Below are 24,514 nucleotides of genomic sequence, written 5' to 3'. Positions count from 1 at the left end.
TCTGCAACTCTTATTACAAGAAGTCAGCAGTTTAAAATAAAAAAAATTAATGTAATTAAATTTATTAAATTAAATTAAATTAAATTTGCAAAATATTGCATTTTTGATAATATATTTGTACTGAATTATTAAACAATCTAGAAAAGTTAAAAAGTAAGCAGAATTTCAAACATAACACATTTCATAAGGCACAATTATCGCTTAAATTTTAATACATTTATTAATTTTATAGATTAATAAATTGTGACCCTGGACCACAAAATCAGTCATAAGGTTAAATTTTACAAAACTGAGATATATACATCATATGAAAGCTCAATAAATAAGCTTTTTATTGATGTATAGTTTGTTAGGATAGGACACTATTTGGCCGAGATACAACTATTTGAAAATCTGGAATCTAAGGGTGCAATAAAATCAAAATACTGAGAAAATCACCTTTAAAGTTGTCCAAATTAAGTTCTTAACAATGTATATTACTAATCAAAAATTAAATTTTGATAGGTTTACAGTAGGAATTTTACAAAAAAATCTTCATAGAACATGATCTTTACTTAATTTCCTAATGATTTTTGACATAAAAGAAAAATCAATCATTTTGACCCATACAATGTATTTTGGCTATTGCTACAAATATACCCCAGCGACTTAAGACTGGTTTTGTGGTCCAGGGTCACAATTGGTAAAGCTTTAGAAATTCAATTGACTTTACATCCTTTTTGTTTATTAAAATTTAATTACACCATTAAAATCCAGAAAAAAATACAGGGAAAACTGAACTAAAAAAAATAATAAACAAAAATAAAACTGAATTTGGAAAAAATAAATAAAATGTATTTTACTAGGCCCTAAAGATTTTATTTAAATCTATTTTGAAGTCTTATCTCATTTCCCATGTTCTGAAGTTATAACCTGCAGTTTTGGATCACATCAACACTCCTCAGCAGATGTGAGAGAAAAATTAAATTTGCAGAAGAAATGTGAGATGAAAGTCAAATGGCTCATGGCTGGATTTCTGCTCTTTCAGGGAATGGTAAATGTCAGGATAAAGCCTGGGAGAGGCCACAGCTCATTTCCATGGATGGCACGGTACAGGTCTGTTGTCAGAGCGGACACTCTGGACCACATGTCAGCATTTCCTTCAGCTTGTTCTTCCAATAGTGGCACAGAAACTGCTTTTGTAAGCCCTTCAAGACTCACAATAGCCTGGGAACATGCTTCACAAGTAGAGTCTGATCACGTTTGGTTCGCAGTTTTTCTCTGTCAGGTCGATGCGGAGTGCCAAATATGATCAATAAATACAACTGTGCCAAACTCAATAAACTGAACACAGAAAGACGAAGTCTTGAGCACAAAGTCAGCTTATCAAATATGACTTGAATAATAAAAGCCATGCCTGAATATTGCATTCATTTTTTTTCTTTTCTTTTAGAAAACATGCAGAAGCTTCTACTAAATTGTCAATCATCATTACAACAGTAAGACTCAAAACAGCCCGATGCGATCTATAACTACAATTATGCCAGATGAATGAAAACAAGTGATGTACAGAGAGAGCTTGCTAATCAAATATTGCCTGGCTCGTAGCGAAGGAGGCTCCTGCCAAGAATCAGGCTGTAAACGTGGAGGAGGTCCCTCACGGAGCCCGCGGGACAGGTGCAGCCCATGCAGATGATAATCTACCAGAACACTACTCAAGCAAATGAAAGAGGCTATTTTTAGGAAACTGCTATCACAAAGCTGCTGTAGGGAAAATATAATCAGATCCCTAAGGTCATGAAGGTCAGGTTTCTGCTCATAGGGTCACAGTAGAGCGCCGTTTGGACGTCAGCAATGCGGCTCTAATGTGTTCAACACTAAGAGCAGCCGGAAACGTCTCACGGTTCAGTTAAGCCAAGCCGATCGCACGATTCCTGGAAAGCACGGCTTGCAAAAGAGAGTGTCCTGACATTCATCACATGCTGAGAGGAAAGTGTTACTGTGTAGCATCAGAAGGGCCCTGTGATTTCTGTGATGCAGAAAAAACGTATGGAATCGCAGCATGATATGAACTAGTGTCTGTGAATACAGCACAAAAAAACTGCTACTGAAATGTGAATTTTGAATATTTTGCACGAATAAGCGTCAGTTTGGTCTATTACACATACTCAAGCATGCGTAACGCTCATGGTGTTTTCAGCATCTTGCATCATTATATGAGAACATGAACACATAAACTTCATCTCCAGAGCTGATCTGAGCAAAAACCATCCACAAATACATACAGAAACTCAAAGGCCTTCACTACAACCCATCAAAATAATCTTAATGAAATTATGACAGAAATATATTTCTACTGTGTAGTAGAAAGTACTTCTCAAAGTAAAAATAATATTAATATTGTTTAATAAAACATTATTTTTTTAAGGAATGAAACATGGACCATTTGTCCATGTTTTAATTTAATCAAATACATGTATACAGCACTTTATTTGCCATTTTATTAAATCATTTTTAACAATAATAAAACATTTGAATACATTTGTACATTTTATAAAGTGATCAGACATTAAAATAAAATAAATAAATAAATATCCAGAAAATTGAAACTGAAAAAAATTAATTTGGGAGAAATTAAAACTGATTTTATAGGGACCTAAAATGACATTTCTGTTAAACTTTTATTAAACTGTTACTAAATTGTACTAAAGTGTCATGACTTCAATTCATTATACAGTCTTTTTGATTACAAAAATGTAATCCTAATTTAATTATTTGGAAAAAATAAAATGGAACTTAAGAAAAAATAAAACATTTTCCAGGACCCTAAAATTAACTAAATTGATTATACATGCTTTTTGATTCCTATAATTTTATTTAATCCATAACAATTTGCGAAACAGAATTTTGGAAGAAAAAGTGTATAATAATAAAATGGAATTTGGGAAAAACTACAAAAACAAAAAAATTATAATAATTAAATTTTCTGTTCAAAACTTAATTTAACTAAAACATTAAAACACACACACAAAAAAATTGAAATATAAAATATTTTTCATAGGGACCTAAAATGCCTTGAATTCATTATACATGTTTTCGGATAACTAACATTTTATTTAATCCAGATAAAATTGCACAACAGATTTTTGAAAAAATAAAATAAAACGAAATTTGGGATTTCACAGGGTCATACAAATATAATTTCTGTTCAAATTTGTATTAATTTTTGTTAAATTCTATATGTTTCATGACTTCTACTAATTATATATTTAATTTGGAACCCAGAAAAATGTAAAGGGTGAAAAATAGAATGCAAAAAAATCCCAAAACATAAAACATTCCATTTTCTGTTCAACTCTTCCTAAATTGTGGTTAAATTGCATTTATTACTGAGTAAATTGTATTCATGGCTTTATTAATTAGACATGCTTTTTGATTACGAAAACCTAATTTAACTAAAACATTAAAACAGAATTCAGAAAAAAGTTTGGGAGGAAAAAATAAATGAGGGAACATTTTTCATAGGCTCTAAATCAGCTGAGTAGATGAAACAGATTTAGTAGCCGGTGCGCTGTGGGAAATATTAGGTTGTGCCCTTTTTAACCCAGCTCTTTTTACACGTTAGCTTCCCTCACTTTCACTGTCTTCCTCTTGTTTCCATGGGTAATGCGCCCGAGTTGAGTTTAAAACTCAGAGTGATTGATTAAGTGCCGGTCAGATCAGCGACGGACAATAGAGAGTAGGAAAGGGCAATCCATCACGATGAAGGCTGATGCCAACGCGCAGCACACCAGATAAATGGCTGCACGAAATTGAGGAAAGGGAAGAAGAAAAAAGAAAGTTTTCCCCTCCCGTTCCTCCTCTGCTCTCACTGATCCTCCGCTCACGAGGGGAAAGATCGGAATCCCCGTTTCTGGAGCAGCATGGTTTTTCCACCTGAATTATGCATGAGTGAATCAAAGTGTGCGTCGTCATCAAGGCCTGATTCTAGATTCTGTGTGTGTGTGTGTGTGGGAGGTTGCATATGTGTGTGTGTTTCAGATAGATGACAGCTTTCATGGTTGAGACAGTAGCTAACAGAAGAGAGAAACATTACGTAAGACGCTGCTGCATGTCAGAAAAATCTGAAGAACTTGTGCAATTCCAATTCAGATTTTTACTGAACAATTTTTTATTACACTTACTATCAGAAACCTGTTGCAAATTAGTTACATATAAAAGTAAAAACACAAATGGAATCAATAATGTCTCAACCATGTTTACATCACTGAAATTTCAAGTAAAAACTACTTCGTCTTTGTCAAACTCAAATTTAAAACAAAGAAATTTAAGACAAATTTCCTTAAAGCTTTTTTAAAAATCACTAAAATAGCGGCGGGTCATATGCGATCATCATCTACTATGCAATTATGGATCCTGACTGGAACAAAAATCCTTTTAAGACATTTCAGAGCAAATATATAATTAAGATTTACAGGCCTATCAAATATCATCATGAGTATCAAGACATTAAGGCTAAACTAATATAATGCTAAAAGGCTGAAAAGAGCTATAAAGAGCTATACAGCCTTAAAATATATTTTATCATTTAGCCATAAGGCTTGACAAACTAGTATTACAGACCACTTTAGTTAAAAAAGAGAAACTTCTGTCGTCTACTTTCTGGTCATATTAGAACAGTGGGCCACAGAATGACTTAAAATTTAAATGTATTATATTAATATAATCTTACTTAAAATACATAAAATCAACTTGTAAAAAGAATGTATTTATTTCTTCCTCCTAAAAACTATTGTATTTATTGAAGAACATTTCTAGAATTACAAATTGAGAAACTACAAATAAATTATGTAAATACACAAATAGTGTAATAAATAAAATAAAGTAAATCAATAAATATCGCAATTAAATAAAATTTAATTCTGTAAATAAATAAAATAATGGTAATAAATAAATAAAAAGACAAAAAAATTCAATTTCCAAAAATGTAAAAATAAATGTTATTTATATAAATGTATTTGTATATACAATTTTTTTAACTGTTTTATTTTTTTATAAATTATATTTATACAAAATTGTATTTATTTTAAATTAAATTTCTAAGATAATTAGGGGAAACATTTTTTTTATTCCATATATGTAATAAAAAATAAAACAAATAAAATTATGTATATAAATAAATAAATAAAGCTTAGGCAATTTAGTATAGTATCCCCAGTTTCTGTTAATAAAAAAGTTTTAAAACAAGTAGTTAGTAAGGTAATATACTGTATAAACACCCCGGTTTCTTTTAATAAAAGAAGTTTTAAAACAAGTAGTTTAGTTACAATTAAATAAGATACATAGAAGGAAATTCTTTGCTTTGAGTTAAAAGTTCAATGATACGTTACATTATTAAACACTAAACTGTATTACAAAACAAGGTATGCTAATGTCCTGGTCCAGCGCAGGTCAGGATGGCGCTGGGTACGGGGGGAGCACCAAACAGACAGCCGAACGCATAAACAGTGGAAACTATGATGGCCGTGTGATGCTGTGCAGTCCGCAGCTGCAAGAGGAACGTCAACCTTCGGCTGAGAGCAAACATCTGCTGTCATGAACCTCACAAAACATGCACGTCACATTTGCTTGATTTCACTGCAACACAGACCAAACCACCCACAATCCAGTTCAACCAAGAGCTGATTTCCATAATTGCTTCAGTAAATAAGCACTAAAACAATACAGACATCACATAAACGACGCCACCTGCAGGCGTGGCCATTCCTGCCTTTAACTTTCTCTCCAGTTACTGATTTTTGAGACATTATTTTATAAAACCAAAGTTGCTTAGCTAGAACAGTCAGAGGTAATCACACCAACAAAACCAGGTCTTTAGGCAAAAGACTAAAGCGAAGCTACTAACGTTTGTTGAGACCATAAGATGTAACACTAAACCAAATGGCAGCAGAAGGCCAACTGCCTTCACATGCTTTGCATTTAACTTGGAAAGCTCTTTTTCTGAGATGAAAACAACCTGTTTAAAAAGCAATTGCTGCGGAAAGGTTCGTCCAGAAGCATCTAATGAAACACCGGCACCCTGTGGATTAATAAGCGACTGTGTTGGTCCTACCGTCCTTCCTGTAGAGCGCTATCTCCACCTTCCTCTCTTCTGACCCCAGCAGCGCCTGTGCCATCTGCGCGATGGCCAGCCTCTTGGTGTGTGGGCCGTACAGGAAGTTGCAGGTGCAGGGCTTTTGCATGATTTCAGCCCTCGTGTAGCCGCACATGTGACAGAAGCCATCATTACAGAAGATGATGGCGCAGTTCTCCACCCGCGCATTGGCTATGATGAATTTTCTACCTGTAAGAGAGACAGAAATCAACCTCTTTAGTATGCTGCTTGAATCACGGGGCATTTTGTGCTTGGTTTGCATGTGCTTTTGTTAATTTGGTGTATTAATTGTGAGGTCAGGCTCATTTGCAGCTTTTTCTGGCTGATAATTTAAATTTTAAATTTTTATATTTGAAAAAAAAAAGTTTTTTTAATAAAATAAAAAAATAAAATAAAAAACAGTGAACTTTCACTTTCACATAAATGTAAAAATATTTAATTTATGTAAATTATTATTTCACAATAAAAAAAAATTATACATTTTTAAAAATGTTTAACAAAAGAAAGAAAGAAAGAAAGAAAGAAAGAAAGAAAGAAAGAAAGAAAGAAAGAAAGAGGAAAACATTAAACACTGCATTTAACAAAAATGTAAAAATATATTTTATTTATATTAATTATTTATATCAAATAAAATGATAAGAAAATTAGGAAAAATTGAAAGATTAATAAATAAAAAGAAAATTTCCAAAATGTAAAAACAAATGTTATTTATATACATTTATTTGAATATAAATAATTTTATTTTTTATTTTTTTTATATTTTATATTTATATAAATTATATTTATAAAAAAATTATTGATATACATTTATTTTAAATTAAATTTATAAGAAAATTAGGAAAAAAATCTTTTTACCCCATATTTTATATATATATATATATATATGTATATATATATATATATATATATATATAAACACAAAGATTCTAATTCTAAATATAATTTATAATCATATAATTGAATAATAAATAATAATAAATATAAATATAAAATCTAATAAATAATAAATATAATTCAAATAATTAATAAATAATAAAAAATAATACATTTTATAAATAATTATATTTAAATTACAAGAATATTAATATAAATACAAAATATAATTCATAAATATTTAAATAATATTTTTATGAAATAATTCATAAAATATAATAAATAATAAATATAATAATTAATAAATAAAAATATATAATTAAATAAATAAATAAGATAAAAGATAAAATAATATAAAAGATAATATAAGATAAATGTACTTTATAATTATATTTAAATTATAAATAATAATACATATAAAATATAATTCATAAATATAACAAACATTGTGTGTGTGTGTGTGTGTGTGTGTGTGTGTGTGTGTATACAGTATATATCAATAAATATAACATATAACTGGACATGTGATGTAAAACATTACTGATTGGTTTGTGATTTCCACCTGATTTTTACTAATGCTGCAAGTCATTTTTGTAACTTAAACAAAACCTACTCTATGTTAGCCAGCTATGTAACATTATCCTGATGATAAATCAGCAGAATTTGCAACAATACTCCAAAGAACATTACAGAAAACCACATGCACACAGCATACAAACAAAACCTTTTCATTCAGTGTCATCGGTCATAAACCAGACCAGCTGTTGCTCGACTACACCTCAAACACGAGTCTGTAAAAGATACGTCACCTGCTGCACAAAAACACATTAACATAGATGCTCCATCACTGGGACAGATACATGTACAGTACGGGACAGACACGCGGGGCTGACCTTCACATGCCCCGTCACACGGGAACTTGTGCCAACTCACACAGAAGGTGTTTGAATCACTAGCTGAGAGCCACAGCAGTAAGAGTGAGCACACAAGACTCTGAAGAGTCTCGCCCGTCTCACTTTCCTAATGTTCTAGAGAGTTCTGTCATCCCTCAAGGGACACAAACACTGCAAATGGTAACTGAGAGCCAAAAGCGGGAAACAGAGACGCTTCTCATGAGAAAGTGAAGTCAGCAATGTTAAATTAAACCCATGGAGTTTCATTTCATTCTGCAAGAGTTACCGGATGATTTACTCTGAGGACAGTTAGTCACGTGGAAGAGAAAGAGAAAGGGACACAATTCTGTGGTGAATCTTGCAAAGCCAAGAAAAAAAATATTATTTTAATTATTTTCCACTTGTTTCTCATTCTAATATAGTCAAATAATTATAGGATGAATCTTGCAAAGACAAAAAAAAATCTATTATTTTAATTATTTTCCTCTTGTTTTGCATTGTATTATAGTAAAATAATTATAGGAAGAATATTGCAAAAACAAGAAAATATTATTTTAATTATTTTTCTCTTGTTTCTCATTCTAATAATGTCAAATAATTATAGGATAAATATTGCAAAGACAAAAGAAATATATTATTTTAATTATTTTCCTCTTGTTATGCATTTTATTATAGTATAATAATTATAGGATGAATCTTGCAAAAACGAAAAAATTATTTTATTTATTTTCCTTTTGTTTCTTATTCTAACATAGTAAAATAATTCTAGGATAAGTCTTGCAAAGACAAGAAAAATATTTTATTTTTTGAAAATAATTTATATCTTAATTATAATTTTTAAAAATTATATTAAAATAATTTTAGGATGAATAAGAAAAAATATTTTAATTATTTTCCTTTTGTTTCTCTTATTTCTTAATTCTATGGTGAATCTTGCAAAAATAAGAAAAACATATTTTTTCCCGTTTCTCATTTTTATACAGTTAAAAATTCTAGGGTGAATCTTGCAAAAACAAGAAATTTTTTATCTAAATAATTTTCATTCGTTTTTTTTTTTTTTAAGAAAAAAATTCTAGGGTGAATCCTGCAAAAACTATATATTATTTTAATAATTTTCCTTTTGTTTCACATTTTTATATATTAAAATAATTTTAGGGTAAATCTTAAAAAAACAAAAATACTGTTTATTGTTTTAATTATATATTTTTAACATATTGATTATATATATATATATATATATATATATATATATATATATATATATATATATATATACACACACAAACACACACACAGAAATAAATAGATAGTGATGCAGAAAACAACAACGCATTCTTGAATATTAAACATTCAAAGTACATATATTTAAGTATACTTGATGTTTAGTTGCATGTCAAGCTACTTTCGTCAAGGATAATTGATCATGATGACGTTATCTGTAAGTGTGCAGATATTAAATGTTTCTCCCAAAAAAGGCACTGCAAATTGGTGATAAGAGCTTGTCAGGTGCTGAAATTACAGTCCGTAATGCATCAGATCTGGAGTGTTGCCATAAGTGCCTCACCTCAGCAGCCTGCCAGTGTCATGCTTAACTGGAAACCTCCCATATTTGTAATTTCCATCCCATATTTGGGTGTCCTCAGAAAAGAGTCAGTGATAAATCTTGCTCAAGGTCTGTAAGGATAGTCACTCGGCCCTGGGTGCTCGCTTCAAACTTCACTCACTGTCAGTAATGGACTTTTGTTGTTAATGTGTCGCTGAGGCAAATCCATTCATCTCTAACTCCGAAAGTTACAGAGCAGCGTTACGATTACAGAGGTCATTCACAAAAAGAAGTCTTAAAGATGTGTGGGAAACAGTTTGAGTCACTAAAAGTGATCATGAAAGACCAAATAACTACAAATAGAAACCTTGACTAGTAAGTGGCCTTTAGAAAAACTAGATTTGCAAAGAAATGAAATTCAGTGCAGATGCAAGGAAGGACCACTCATAACTAAGTAAATGAATAATTAAAAGAAGATAAATGCATTATTAAATGCATGAAAGAAGACCAATTAAAAAGCAATTAAAGAGTGGTTTCAATTTGTATTAAAAATTCAATCACATTTTAGTTTGTAAAAAAGAATAAATAAATAAAAATATTGAAAGTATAAAGTTCATTAATAAAATACACCAAAAGATGAAATTGAAATTTAACATTAGTCACTACTGGTTTATTTTTTTCTAAATATTCAATTAATGTTAATGTAAATTCTTTTATTACAGCTATAAAGTTCTAAATAAAATATACCTACAGCTAAAATTAAATATTTATTACTGTCAGTTAAATTTTTACTAAACATTCAAATGTTAATTTAAAAGTTGCTTATATTAAAAAAAAAACTTAAATATTAATAAAATAAAAAAATATAAAGTCATAAACCGCATAAAAATATAAACTTTTGATTTTATTGTAACTAAATATTTTATGTTAATTAAAATTAGGTTTGGAAATAAAAAATTACAAACTTTAAAAGTATAACATTAATGAAAAAAACGAGAAGTTAAAAAAGTAAAAAAAAATGCAAAAAAAAATATAAACCTCAAATTGTAATCACTTTTGATTTATTTTAACTAAATATTTTATGTCAATTAAAATTTTGTTCGGAAAAAAAATTACAATCTTAAATTTTATTACAAGTATACAATTTATGAACAAAATATTAATCCCTTTTGGTTTAATTTGTATTCAACATTCAATCAAAGGTAATTTAAATGATCAATTATAGTTTATAAATATAATTAGAATTTAAATATTTATTACAGTCAGTTTAATTTTTACTAAACATTCAATGTTCATTAAAATTTTGCTTGGAAATAAAACAATATACAATCTTTAATTATAAAATTTATATATATAAAAAAAATTACAGCTGAAATTAGATTGTAAATTGTAATCACTTTTGATTTTATTATAACTAAGCATTTCATGTTAATTCATCTAAAATGATCCACTTGGGCTGAACTGCGGAAGTGTGGAGAAGAACAAGAAACCTAATGAAGAGTAAAACGAAGTAGTAGTCAAAAGTTGCAAATGCTAATAATTGAATGTGGAAACAAATGGCACCATAAATGACACATCTATCTCTGTGTAGTGAATGGAAATCTCTAGGAGGCTGTATTGGTCCTAGCAGTGGCCGTTAGGTAATTAGTAATGCAGCGGCGCAGTATTGACACGCTCTGACACGTTCCTCCAGGCAACAGTAAAACAATCACAACAGAAGCTGGTTGTGTTCCTGACGGCCTTTAGCAGCTGTTCCACACTGAGACACAACACACACACTGTCTCTGTCCTGCTCTCAGTCCATCTGTCTCCCTCAAATGAGAACATTTACTGCCATTAATATTTCTTATTGGCCCTGGTGACTGTTAAAATGAGTGGCTAGGTGAATGTAAATGAATGGGAAACAGAAGATATAACCTCAGTAAACTACCTTCCCCTCATAGACGTACTGTATAAAAATTCAACGTGCAGTTCATGAACCTTTTTCACTCAATATATCCAGCGGGCCGAGGTGTTCGGGAACATACAGGACAGACAGAGACAATATAGACGTTAAAAATGAGCCATTAGACGCCATGTTACTGACAAAATACTGTACAAAATGTGAACAAATTCTCTCGTTGCACATAATGTTGTAGATTTCAAACCGTTCTCATGCATCTAACTTTCTCCTGAGAGGAATCAGAACTTATGTTTTCATCACAAGCGGTGTTTGTGGTTGTGTTATTCAACTGGTAAATGCATTTAAGTCAGAAAACTAAAATAATATTTACTTGTTTAACTGCATTTTTGGTTTGACAGCGATAAAGTCAAAGTCAAAGTCAAAGTCAACTTTATTGTCAATTTTACCATATGTACCAAATTGCGTTACTCTCAGACCCTAGGTGCATACACGTAACATTAAAGTGGCAATAATTGGCCTAATGGAGGATCACATGACCAAAAAATGCAAATGGAATGTCGGTCACATATAGATTAATATGTACATTATGCAGGTTAAGTAAAATAATGAATGCATTGAAACATAAATTAATTAAACAATATTTTAAAAATATTTAAAAAAAGATCAAAAGATAAAGATTGAAATTATTGCAATTATTGCTTAATTAAATGCATGAAAGACCAATTAAAAAGCAATTAAAGAATGTAAATATGAATCACTATTCGTTTGTATTAAATATTCAAAGATCATTTAAATTTGTCTTGTAAATAAAAAAAATTTAATTTTAAATTTTATTTAATGTATACAAGTTAAATCTGTTGAAAGTTGAATCTGAAATGATTTTTTTCTAAACATACAATGAATGTTAATTTAAATTCTGCTTGTAAAAAATATTTTATTAAAATGATAAAGTTTATAAATAAAATATACCTACAGCTGAAATTAGAATTGAAATATTTATTACTGATTACTGTCAGTTAAATTTTTACTAAACATTAGATGTTAATTTAATATTTGTTGGATTAAAAATAAATAAATAAATAAAAATTTAAAAAAGTTTAAAAACCCTACAGCTAAAATTAGATTGTAAATTGTAAAAGTAAATATGTAAATTATGTAAAATGTTAAACATAAAAATATGTAAAACCGTAAGTTAAATATATTTAATATTTTGTGCATATTAACTAATAATACAATACATAACAACATAATAATATAATAAAAATAATAAAATACTTCAAATGCAAGTTAATATGTAAACTATGTAAACTATAAGTTATGTACAGTATGTAAATAATGTAAAATATTAAATAAAAATATAGGTTAAACATATTTAATATTTTGAATAATAATGTGAAAAATTAAAATAAATATAAAATAAATGTAAATATACAAGTTAATATGTACACTATGTAAACTACAATAAATTAAATATCTATTAACTTATGACTGTACATATATTTCTATTTTTTATATTTTATATAATTTACATAATATACATTATATACATAATATACAACTTTTGTAATCACAATAACATTGTACAGTATGTAAAAATATAACTTATATTAAATTTATATTAAATTATGAATTTACATACATTTAATTATTTATTTATTTATTCATAAGGTAAAATATCACAGAAAAATATATATTAAATTATATTTTTTTTAATAATAATATAATATATATATATTATATATAAAATAATAATAACTATAAATTTTACATGTATAAAAGTTAATAAATATACTCTATGTTAATATGTACAGTATGTAAATTATGTAAAATATTAAACAAAAATATAATAAAATATACATATTTAATGTTAAATGTTATAATAATATTATTATTATATCAAATATATATGTTTTAATAATATTTTAGCATGCTTTAGAATTTTTTCAAGGCCTAGTAATGTTTCTAAACTGAATCTCTAGACATTTAGACGCACACAAAAAGAGTGAATAGGAAAGACTACTACTCTCATATTCAGAGCTGAAAGCGCTATCAAATTAGTCACAAAGAATGAATAAATGGCAACACAAAAGGGCAGTGGATTAGTAAAACTGTGAATGCTCCAGTTTTGTAGAAACATGCTGACCTTTCTGTAATGATCAGAAGTGTTTATTGGACATTAAATTTCAGATTAGATAGGCTAAGCCACGTTCAAAGCTGCCAAGATAAATATTGAAACAACCACCGATTAGCCATACAAACACACTCAGTGTGCTACAAAGTATTGCACAGTAAAATAAAAAAGAAAGCCAACAAGAAAGTAAACGAACCAGAGAAATCTGAACATAAACTTCCCTAGACAGCGAATCGACGGAAAGCTTCAGCCAACAGAGAGAGGAAGCAACAGGAAGTGATTGACTCTACAGCTGATATTGACACTGAGAAATACATCAAACTCCAGCCTCCTCCAGCGCCTCTCTTCCCCTCAGTAGGAGTCGTGTCAACTGCATTTATCCTTTAAGTGCTTTTACGTGATGGATGTTAGCACCTTCAAAAGGGCGTCAGATAAAGGCCAGAAGCAAAACGCTGGAGTCTTGAGTAAATGACAGACGCTTCACGGGTCAGCAGGGAGATTTTTAAAGGTGAGAGTTTGTGTGCCGAATGCAGAGGTGACGTTTGCTCACAGTGATGCTACTTTCACTGCGGCGGATAAAAGCTCTTACACTCCGCTGTGGATGCATTTAACATTTGTGTAACTTTTAGATGCTCTTTTTTGTTTTTTTCCTAATGAGAGTTAACTCATGACTGTTTAATGTTGCCAAAGACCCTATCCCACTTTTTCTATCTGTGAATGTTTTTAGGTGTATAAATCTGTTTTAAATACAACTATTATACAAGTAAACCTTATGAAGAGATTTTAACAATTTGCTGCATGAGGTTTTCTGGGTTTAAAGAAATTTCACATCAGTTTAAACATTGTTTAAATTGAGATAAACAGGTATTTGTTACAATAATGACAGATTTCAAATCATGCAACTTAATCTACACTCATGAACCATTAAAAAAAAATTAAGTTGAGGCAAAATGTTACCTTCATTTCAAAAATAAAATAGAATTTAAACTTGCATTTTGTCAAATTTATTTGACAACAGTCATGCTGAAGTTTAACCTTTAAAAAAAATTAATTCACTTAAAAAATAAAAAAGAAGCCATGCAAACTGTTTCTCTAGTTTTTTAACAAAAAATATTTTTTTAATAAAAAATAAAATGTAAATAACTTTCATTTTAATAAATTTAATTTGAAAAGAAGTGCATGGAGTTGCCTTTTTTTAAAATAAAAAATATTTTCATTTATATTTCCACAAAGTAATTTGACAAAAAAGTCATACAGTCTGAATTATTAAAAATCTTTAATAATTGAATCTACTTTTAAAAAATTATTTTAAAAGAAACCATGTAAACTGTTACTTTAAGTTTAAAAACAAATTAAAAATGAGCATGACTTAAAAAAAACAATGCAAACTGTTTTATTTAAGCTGTTATTTGTTTAAACAATTTTGTATTTATTCTAAAAAAATTTAAATAAGTTCTTGCAAACTGTTACCTTCATTTTAAAAATAAAATATAATTTTAACTTACATTTTGTCAAATGAATTTGACAAAAGTCTTGCAAACATTTACCCTTTAAAAGCATTAATTAAATTTACTTAAATTATTTAAATAAATAAAAAGAAACCATGCAAACTGTTTTTGTAGTTCTTTAACCACAAATATTTCTTATAAATAAAAAAAATAACATTTAAATAACTTTAATTAATATTTTGACAAATTAATTTGACATGCAACCTACTATGCAAATGCAAATCTATTTAAAAATGAATTTGATTTAAAAAGAAACCATGCAAACTGTTATTTTAAATTTAAAAATGAATTAAATATTAACGTGACTTTAAAAAAAGCGTGGGAAACTGTTAATCACTGGCACCTTTCATCAAACTACTTTTTGAAACTACTACTTTTATTTATTTATTTGCATTTTTAATTATACATGGGATATGACAGCTAAAAAGACAAACCCACTGTTATTTCTACTGCAACTGCTAATCTGAAGCTCATTTTTCAATCTAAACTCTGGCGGAGGCTGATTTTTAATTGTTTGCATATCACAAGATCATATCTTGTGATCTCCAAGCTGTGGAAACACTACTGATGAGAAATCGCCATTATCGCCCCAATCCAGCAGGTGTTTGGGTTCGTCCTCAGACCAACAGAAGAAGAAAGAACTTCAATGAGCATCCTAAAGATAGTGTGAGTTTCTGAAGAAACCACAGAGGAATAAAAGCAGTTCTGCAAAACCGGCTTAATCTTGAGATTAGAATGCGGGATCCTCATGGTCTCATTGTCTGACATTAGCAGGCTGAAGAAGCGCCACTTTTAGCAGCAGACGGTATACATCAGAGAAACAGCCACAGGCGCTCTGAAGATAGACAGAGTGGGCTGGATAAGAGGAACTTTAACATAAGTGTGTGTGTGTGTGTGTGTGTTTGTGTCAAGCCTATATACGGAACGAACAAACACTGCGACCGAAATAAGATGCATCGCAGTGGAAGAAGAGACAGATTGACTGAGGGAAACCAAGAAAGCATGAATGAATCAGAGAAAACATCCCTGATGCATTATAATTAACATATCCTGAGTTCTCAGCTGTCTCTTTATACTGATCTCCACCACCTTTGAGTCAAAGGCTAATAAAAACCAAAGCACAGTCAGTCAAGACTTTAAAGGAATAGATCCCTCAAAATCTTTGTCAAGCTGAACTCTGATGTCAGCATGACTGACAGATTAAATAGTTATAAAAGCCAAGTTTAAAGGTTATAGTTTTAAAGTTTTACAAGCCTAACAGACAGCAGATATTAATATTTAATTAAATTAGGGATGCTCATATTGACCATTTAACCGTTAACCGGCAGTAAAAATATTAAAAACCGAAAGAATTATGCCAATTAGTAGTACCATTGCATTTATGGCTATGACTGCGTACTATATCTTACTAGAATCAAGGCATTGCAATTGCATAAATTAATATTAAAGTTTCAAAGAATAAATCAATTATATCAATTTAAACAATTATTATCAATCAAGTATTATATTACTTAAATAACATATACATATATTTTACTGCCTTTGTTTAAATTGTTTACATTTTTATAACACATTATCTTGTGGATCCATGAGTTCACGTTTACAACTCTCTTCCAGCAGGAGGCGCTGTCAGAATGGTAGTATACAAAGCAGCGCAACAAATGATTTTGAAACGTGCAGCGCTCATATTTATTCAATGGATAGCCTTTTGAAGTTTCATCGCAATTCTTGTCTTTCAGTCCCCACATTTAAGACCACCTGAAATCATAATTATGACTTTCATAACCTCCTAATAACACTGCAGTCATCAATGAAAATTAAGAGCTTTATTTAAGACTTTCAAAAACAAACCTTACACAAAATACGTTTCTTTTTATTTTTTTCCCACCATGTTCGGGGCACAAGAATAATATTAAGGGACTAAATTAATATCAGGATATGAAGTATAATCGTCTCTCATTGTCTCTGAAAGAATGCACATCAGCTGCTGAAAGTCAGTTTTTACTTTCACTTTAACATATTGCGCAGTTTTCACGTTGCATGTGTGATATCCATTGGCTCACCTCCATGGTTTAAAACATAAATATTTATAAAAATACAGTATATAGAAAAGACATATCTTTAAAATATTGCGAGGTAACTGAAAGCTGCATCTGTCTGCGCGCAATGCGCCTATCTCTGCTCTTATCACTGCAGACACACCCCCTCTTGAAATTTCGGCATTGCAAGTTTTGCAAATCGCTAACCCTGGGTCTTTCTCAGATATACTGAAATACGTCCACACCGCAGATGTGTTGCTTTAGACAAGCTCGTGCAAGCTGCGGTTTCTGTTTGCATCAACATATGTGTTCCCGACACTTTGTACACACACACTTACCGGTATTGGGGTATATGAAAAATGAATGTCATTTAAAAAAAAAACACCGGTATTCGGTATGAAAAGGTATATCGCCCAGATATTGTTATTTTTTCCACAGCTGTGTTTTTTTGTTTAGTGATAGTTGTTCATGAGTCCCTTGTTTGTCCTGAACAGTTAAACTGTCTTCTGTTCTTCAGAAAATTTCTTCAGGTCCCACAAATTCTTTGGTTTTTCAGCATTTTGGTGTATTTGAACCCTTTCCAACAATGACTGTATGATTTTGAGATCCATCTTTTCACACTGAGGACAACTGAGGGACTCATATGCACCTATTACAGAAGGTTTAAATGCTCACTGATGCTCCAGAAGAAAACAGGGGTTAAAGAAGAGCTTCTGTAGGGCAGTACTAAATGAACCAAAATAGTATTTTTAAGCAAAATAAGCATTTGAACCTTCTGTAAGGTTTATTAAGAATATTAATATTAAGAAAATATTCACAATATTAAGAATCAAGCGTATGTAAACTTTTGAACAGGGTCATTTTTATTAATTGAACAATTATTTTTTCTTGTGGACTATATGGAAATGTCTTTTATATGAAATATCTTATTCAGGGCAGTACTAAATAAAAATGGACATGCATATTGTATGATCCCTCTTATTTTGTGAAAATAATTAACATTTTGCAGATTCTGCATGTAAACTTTGGACTTCAACTGTATGTTTATATTTATGTTAAATACTTTATTCAGGATAGATAGACAGATAGATAGAAAGACAGATAGATATATATATATATTCTCCTTCAGTTCTTTGTTGTTCTTTTACTCATTCTGCATATCAAATCATTCAAACTCCTGACAGACTATAATGTTTTTCTCGCACCCGGAGGATCAGAGTCGCTAACAAACACAGAGAAAGAAAGGCACATTTGAATGGATGAAAGTGAACTCATCTTGGTCTTTTATCTGTGAGGAAAGAACAATCCGAGTCTCCTGAGAAAACAGAACAATGCATTTAGCGATGAGCACACCTGAAAGACGATGGCAAAGGAAACAGCAAATCCTCTTTGTGTGGCTTTAACAAGGCGGAAAGCGAATCTAGTTAATTGCATGTGTGTGTCTGAGGGTTTTACACAGGTGTTAGTGCACTCTTTCTCCTGCCAGCTTGTCTTGCGGATGCAAACTTGAGAAAAGTGGTTAAAATAGTACAAGATACTGTTAGACGCAAGCTCGCACCGATACAACAACCATATGTGCATGCATATGCATATACATATGCAAAAGAGCATGCATGCAAGCTGAGTTAAAGATTAGATCTCCAAATTCCTTATCTTGACTGTAATTTAAACCTTACACCATGTTTCTTTATCTCTCTGACATGTAAATAATGTAACGCTGTCCAGAACACTAATATCAGTGCAAAAACAGCAACTGCCTCGCAGCGAAATCTCTACAAACTAATGACTGGTGTAGGAGTTTGTGGATTAGAAAACAGGAGCGACAGAGGCAGAAAGAGAGAACGAGAGAAGACAAGGTAGAATGGACACCTGTACCACGGTGAAATTTAATCACACCAACTCCTCTGACAGCGCGCCGATAAGACTGTGATCTCACTCGCTCTCCATTACAGCAAGAAAGAGAGAGAGAGACGGCATAGCAACCACTCTGCATCCCAGAATACTGGCAGAAGTAGACCATGACAACTCAGCGGCGATGTGACAGCGAAGCAGGCGATGGAAAAACACAACTTTATATAGAAAACTATAAATACCCCACCTTAACGCTGAGCAAAGTTCAGTGCGGTGGGGAAATGTGCGTCTCAGACTCTCCTCTTCTTTCCTCTAAAGACTTCATGTTATGCTATTCAAATTACAATCAGATGAGAGAAAGATCAGAAGAAGAAGAAAAAACTTTTCATAAAAAGTTGGGAGAATGGGTCTAGATAGATGGATAGAAAGAACAAGAATGATAGAGTGATGGATGGATGGATGGATGCATGGATTAAAAGAAAAAAGAAACAAACAAATGAACAAACAAACGAATGATCGATGGATAGAGTGATGGATAGAACGATAGATAGAACGATAGAACGATAGATCGATAGATCGATAGAACAAACGAACAAACAATAGATAGATAACAGACAGATAATACGGATAAATGAACATAGAAATAAACAAACGATGGATGGATGGATGAAATGAACAAACACACTAAATAGAACAATAGATAGATATAGATAGAACAAGATAGATAGAACGATAGAACGATAGAACGATAGAACGATTGATAGATAGATAGATAGATAGATAGATAGATAGATAGATAGATAGATAGATAGATAGATAGATAGATAGATAGATAGATAGATAGATAGATAGATAGATAGATAGATGAAATGAACAAACAAACAATAGATAAATGGAACAAACAAACAAATAAACAAACAATGGATGGATGGATGGATGGATGGATGGAATGAACAAACAAACATTAAATAGAATTATAGATAGAATGATGGATGGAATGAATAAACAAACAATAGATAGACGAAACAAAAGAACAAAAGAACTAACAATAGATGAATGGAACGAACAAGTGAACAATAGATAAACTGGAAAAACGGACAGATATGAACGATAGAATGATAGAGTGATGAATGGATGGACGGATGGATTAAAGAAAGAAAGAACAAACAAAGAAGCGGACAAACGAACAAACAAATAAACAAACAAATAATAGATTAGAATGATAGAGTGATGGATGAATTAATCGATTAAAAGAAAGAACAGACAAATGATAGAACGATAGAACAATAGATAGAATGATAGAACGATAGAACGATAGAACAATAGATAGAACGATAGATAGAACGATAGATAGAACGATAGATAGAACGATATATAGAACGATAGATAGATAGATAGATAGATAGATAGATAGATAGATAGATAGATAGATAGATAGATAGATAGATAGATAGATAGATAGACCAACGATAGATAGATAGATAGATAGATAGATAGATAGATAGATAGATAGATAGATAGATAGATAGATAGATAGATAGATAGATAGATAGATAGATAGATAGATAGATAGATAGCTAGACCAACGATAGATAGATAGATAGATAGATAGATAGATAGATAGATAGATAGATAGATAGATAGATAGATAGATAGATAGATAGATAGATAGACCAACGATAGATAGATAGATAGATAGATAGATAGATAGATAGATAGATAGATAGATAGATAGATAGATAGATAGATAGATAGATAGATAGATAGATAGATAGATAGACCAACGATAGATAGATAGATAGATAGATAGATAGATAGATAGATAGATAGATAGATAGATAGATAGATAGATAGATAGATAGATAGATAGATAGATAGAGTCATTCTCGTAGGAGTTCTCTCTCTCTCTCTCTCTCTCTCTGTCTCTCAGGACTGGGTCTCTCAGGCAGTGTCTTCAGCAGTTGCCACAGTGATGCTTGTGTTGCTGTTGTTCTCTGTTGGTCTTACGGCTCTACGAATGCATGTTTGGTTCTGACCTCACGCTTCAGAGACACTGGGCCACAAATATCACCTAAAAACTGGCATATCAGCCGCGAATGCAATTGCGGGACACACACGCGGGCTGGTTTTATTTTTGGGTTATTGTTTTGTTGCAGCCATTGTTCTCATCTGACATTTCATCTCATCTAGCGAACACTGGAGAGAAAACACTTTCAAACACTGAGTTTTTAATATTCGGGTGAGATATCAAAATCATGTTTGCGCACAATGGGAAGCACAAGCTGTTCTTTTTCAACTGGTCTAGTGTTAGACTTCAAGGCTAAGAAAACAGATCCAAGCCATATGGAGAGAAACACTGAAGTAGAAACTGGTCAGTGCGATGACCGCTCATATTGCAATGCACTTTTGATGAATATTTACTCTTCAATACCTCCAAAGCACTTCTCAAAAGCTTGCGATGGGTTTTGATGGAAGTTAATAAATTATTAAAAGTGCCAGAGGGAGAGACGTGGTATCTTGAAAGAGGAAGGGTAGCGGTAAGGTTAAGATGGAAAGTGAAAACATATTGATTTCTGTCACTTCTGCACAAATGATGCAAACCAGACTTGATTCATAGCAATTCAGAAACGTTTCAAATTCTTTCATTATCAATTCCTCATTGAATATTAATCAGCAACATAATATAACTTAATCCTAATCCTAAATCGATTCCTATTGACATCTGGCCATTCATCTGAATACAGAATTGTTTTTTAATAAAGCCTCAATCACCTGTGTGCAAACACCTATGAAGCATTAATAATTCAGAATTATAGATTGACATATTATACTCCACTATTATTGACAAGGACGTCGTACTGAACACAGTATTCATTATCTAAGCAGTCTAAATGTTTGAGATAATCAATGAAACACAGTCTCAAGAAATTCCTTAACTCCATTATTCCTCACTGGAGCTGAAACCTCAATGCACGAGGCAGTCTAACAAATCACCCACTTTTTTGCAAATGTCACCTTCACTATTTCCCAGCACAAAAACATCACAAGCCACTTCAGGAAATGAAACAATTCCGGTCTGAGAAAGATGGAAATGAAGACTGATCGGCTCTTTGAAAGCCAGTTAGATTTCGGAGGACGCTTGAGTAAGGAGATTCGCATCTGCTTGAATCTCCATACCTGTTAGACCAGCCAATGCATCCTGGAAATTGAAGCTAATTGAAGTTTTAGAACTCAAAATCACATGCAAAAGCACAAGCTGATTCAATTAAACTCTAAATATCACCAGTTTAGATGCATTTACCTCATCAGACCTAAAATAACATTGCATGAAACTCAGGAATAGTCACTAATGGATGAACTATGTCAAAGTAATTCAAGATGCAAGGATAAAGAAAAAGATAAAAGGAAAATATATGCATTCTGACTATATTTCTGATCAAAACCAAACACGTTTATTTAAAGGATGATGTACAGCCTAATACAGAAACTCTCTAGTCCTGACTCTATGGGACTCTGGACCAAAAAACAGTCTGTAGCAATAGCCAAAAATACATTATATAGTTTAAAATGATACATTTTTATTTTATGCCAAAAATTATTAGGATATTAAGTAAAGATCATGTTCCATGAAGATATTTTGTACATTAAATAGATCAAAGCTTAATTTTTGATTAATACTATGTATTTGCTAAGAACTTAATTTGGACAACTTTAAACAAGGGTATACTTGTAGCAATAGCCAAAAATACATTGCATAAGTCAAAATTATCGATTTGTATTTTATGCCAAAAATCATTATGATATTAAGATCTTATACCAAACGATATATATCAAAACTTAATTTTTGATTAGTAATATGCATAGCTATTAACTTAATTTGAACAACTTTAAAGGCGATTTTCTCTATATTTAGATTTTTTTCCACCCTCAGATTTCAGATTTTCAAATATCTTGGTCTTGTCCTATCCTAACAAACCATACATCAATGGAATGCTTATTTATCAACTTCAACTCAGCTGATGCATAAATCTTCATTTAAAAAAACAGACCCTTATGACAGTTTTTGTGCTCCAGGGTCACCTTTATGATCAATAACATACATCAACTGTATATATCATTTCTCAAATGCCTCCTCTCAGGGACAGCGTCTTCCTCACAAGAATGACAATTTCATCTTTTAAAATACTTAAGGCTGCTCAAAGTGTCTCATTATTGTCAATATATAGTGTTATTATTTGACACTAAGGTTAAAGCTATGCGACACCTGTTAGTTTACACATTAGCAAATCTTATGAAAAGCGGCGCCGTCGACGTATAACATGATACTGAGTGTCATTTATTCATTTGCCATGGTAATCTCTAAGGTATTTGCAAAAATTCCACACTTAAAAGAGTGTTAACAAGTAGTTGTCACCTTAAAGTGTGATTTCACACCTTATCTGACGTTTAAAACGACTTTCTCTGAAGTGAATTCGCTCATAACATTTCTGACAGGAATAACCGTTACCTGAAGAACGCGGCAAAACCAAAGCACAAGCCCCCAAAACATAGCATTCTGTCAGTAAAATACTGTAGATAAACACTGACTTACTTTGACTTTCGAATTTCCTGATGATCGTGTCGAGGAAAGTGTTTTGCGGCGCGACGTGGCCCCGTCGTACCGGCATCCTTGCGCGCTCAAGCTGACCTTCCCGCCACGCTCTGCGCGCCCTGGGCACGCGCGGCTCCGCACAGCTACGGGGCTCACATAAGCGATAAACTTATCCAAACAGCAGTTTCCGGTTTCCAAACGCGAGTGTGAGGGGTGTTTACGTCGCGTAATCCTTTAGAAATGATCCTGGGTCAGGTAAAGTAACGCCAGACTAATTTGCGGGACGCTGAACTCTCTGACTGGAAGGCGTTCTCGAGGTAACGCACCCTTATTTTACCATACTTCGTCCTCAGGTATCCCTTCGTCCAATTAAAGCGCTCTTCTCAGTTTTCATTCAGCGAAAAAAAGACGCTTCGAAGAAAAGAGATGCGATTGTTTTGACGCGCGTCGCTCCGTTTCGATGGTGACCAGCAACAACGAACTGGCAAAGCGCGATGTCAGCGTCTATTTGATAACAAACGTCGTTAAACTTTGCGGTTCTGAATAGAATCACAGTCGCAACTATGAAAAACAGCGGTATTTAAAAAGCGCAAAACTACAAATATGACGATTGTAGAAATCATAAATAGGCATATAGTTCATTTCATTCCGTGCCATTCGGCTCCTTTCGCAGGTGTCGAACCCGTGATGTCGTCATGCCCTGGGCTTTTGTGCAAATGAGGATAAATCACGGGTCGCGGATGAAAGGTAAACTGGGATACTTCTCGATGCGCGATCTCCAACTCACCTGACAGCTTCACGCGTGGGCTTTCGCGCTTTGTTTTCCACCTTCGGCGGAGTCGCGCTGTCAGACTGTACATGATACGTCACCACCGATGCACGCGTGGCGGACGTGGGGTTTCCCTGCGCTGTCACGCGCGTGCAGACAAAAGGCGCTCCTTGTAGACATAATGGCAATACTATGCGTTTACATTAATGTTTTTAGTTTAAGAACATCGTTTTTACAACTTATTCCTTATGAGCACGAAAAGCCCAAAACATTTTAGATT

At 31.7% G+C, this 24,514-nt stretch overlaps 1 protein-coding gene across 1 annotated transcript; it reads right to left on the bottom strand.

Moving 5' to 3' along the window:
* Positions 1 to 6,065: 6,065 nt before the first annotated feature.
* Positions 6,066 to 23,818, bottom strand: LOC141300368 (voltage-gated inwardly rectifying potassium channel KCNH2). Its single transcript, XM_073830642.1, has 2 exons — positions 23,466 to 23,818; positions 6,066 to 6,322 (listed from the first exon to the last, which is right to left on the bottom strand). The coding sequence occupies exons 1-2, from the start codon at positions 23,539 to 23,541 to the stop codon at positions 6,066 to 6,068; spliced, it is 333 nt and encodes a 110-aa protein (XP_073686743.1). The 5' UTR covers positions 23,542 to 23,818.
* Positions 23,819 to 24,514: the final 696 nt, after the last annotated feature.

The sequence above is a fragment of the Garra rufa genome, chromosome 24 (assembly GCF_049309525.1).
Source record: "Garra rufa chromosome 24, GarRuf1.0, whole genome shotgun sequence".
In the NCBI taxonomy this organism is placed as follows: Eukaryota; Metazoa; Chordata; class Actinopteri; order Cypriniformes; family Cyprinidae; genus Garra; species Garra rufa.
The sequence above is the reverse complement of the archived record's forward strand: the minus strand, read 5'-3'. Positions and strand labels throughout refer to the sequence as shown.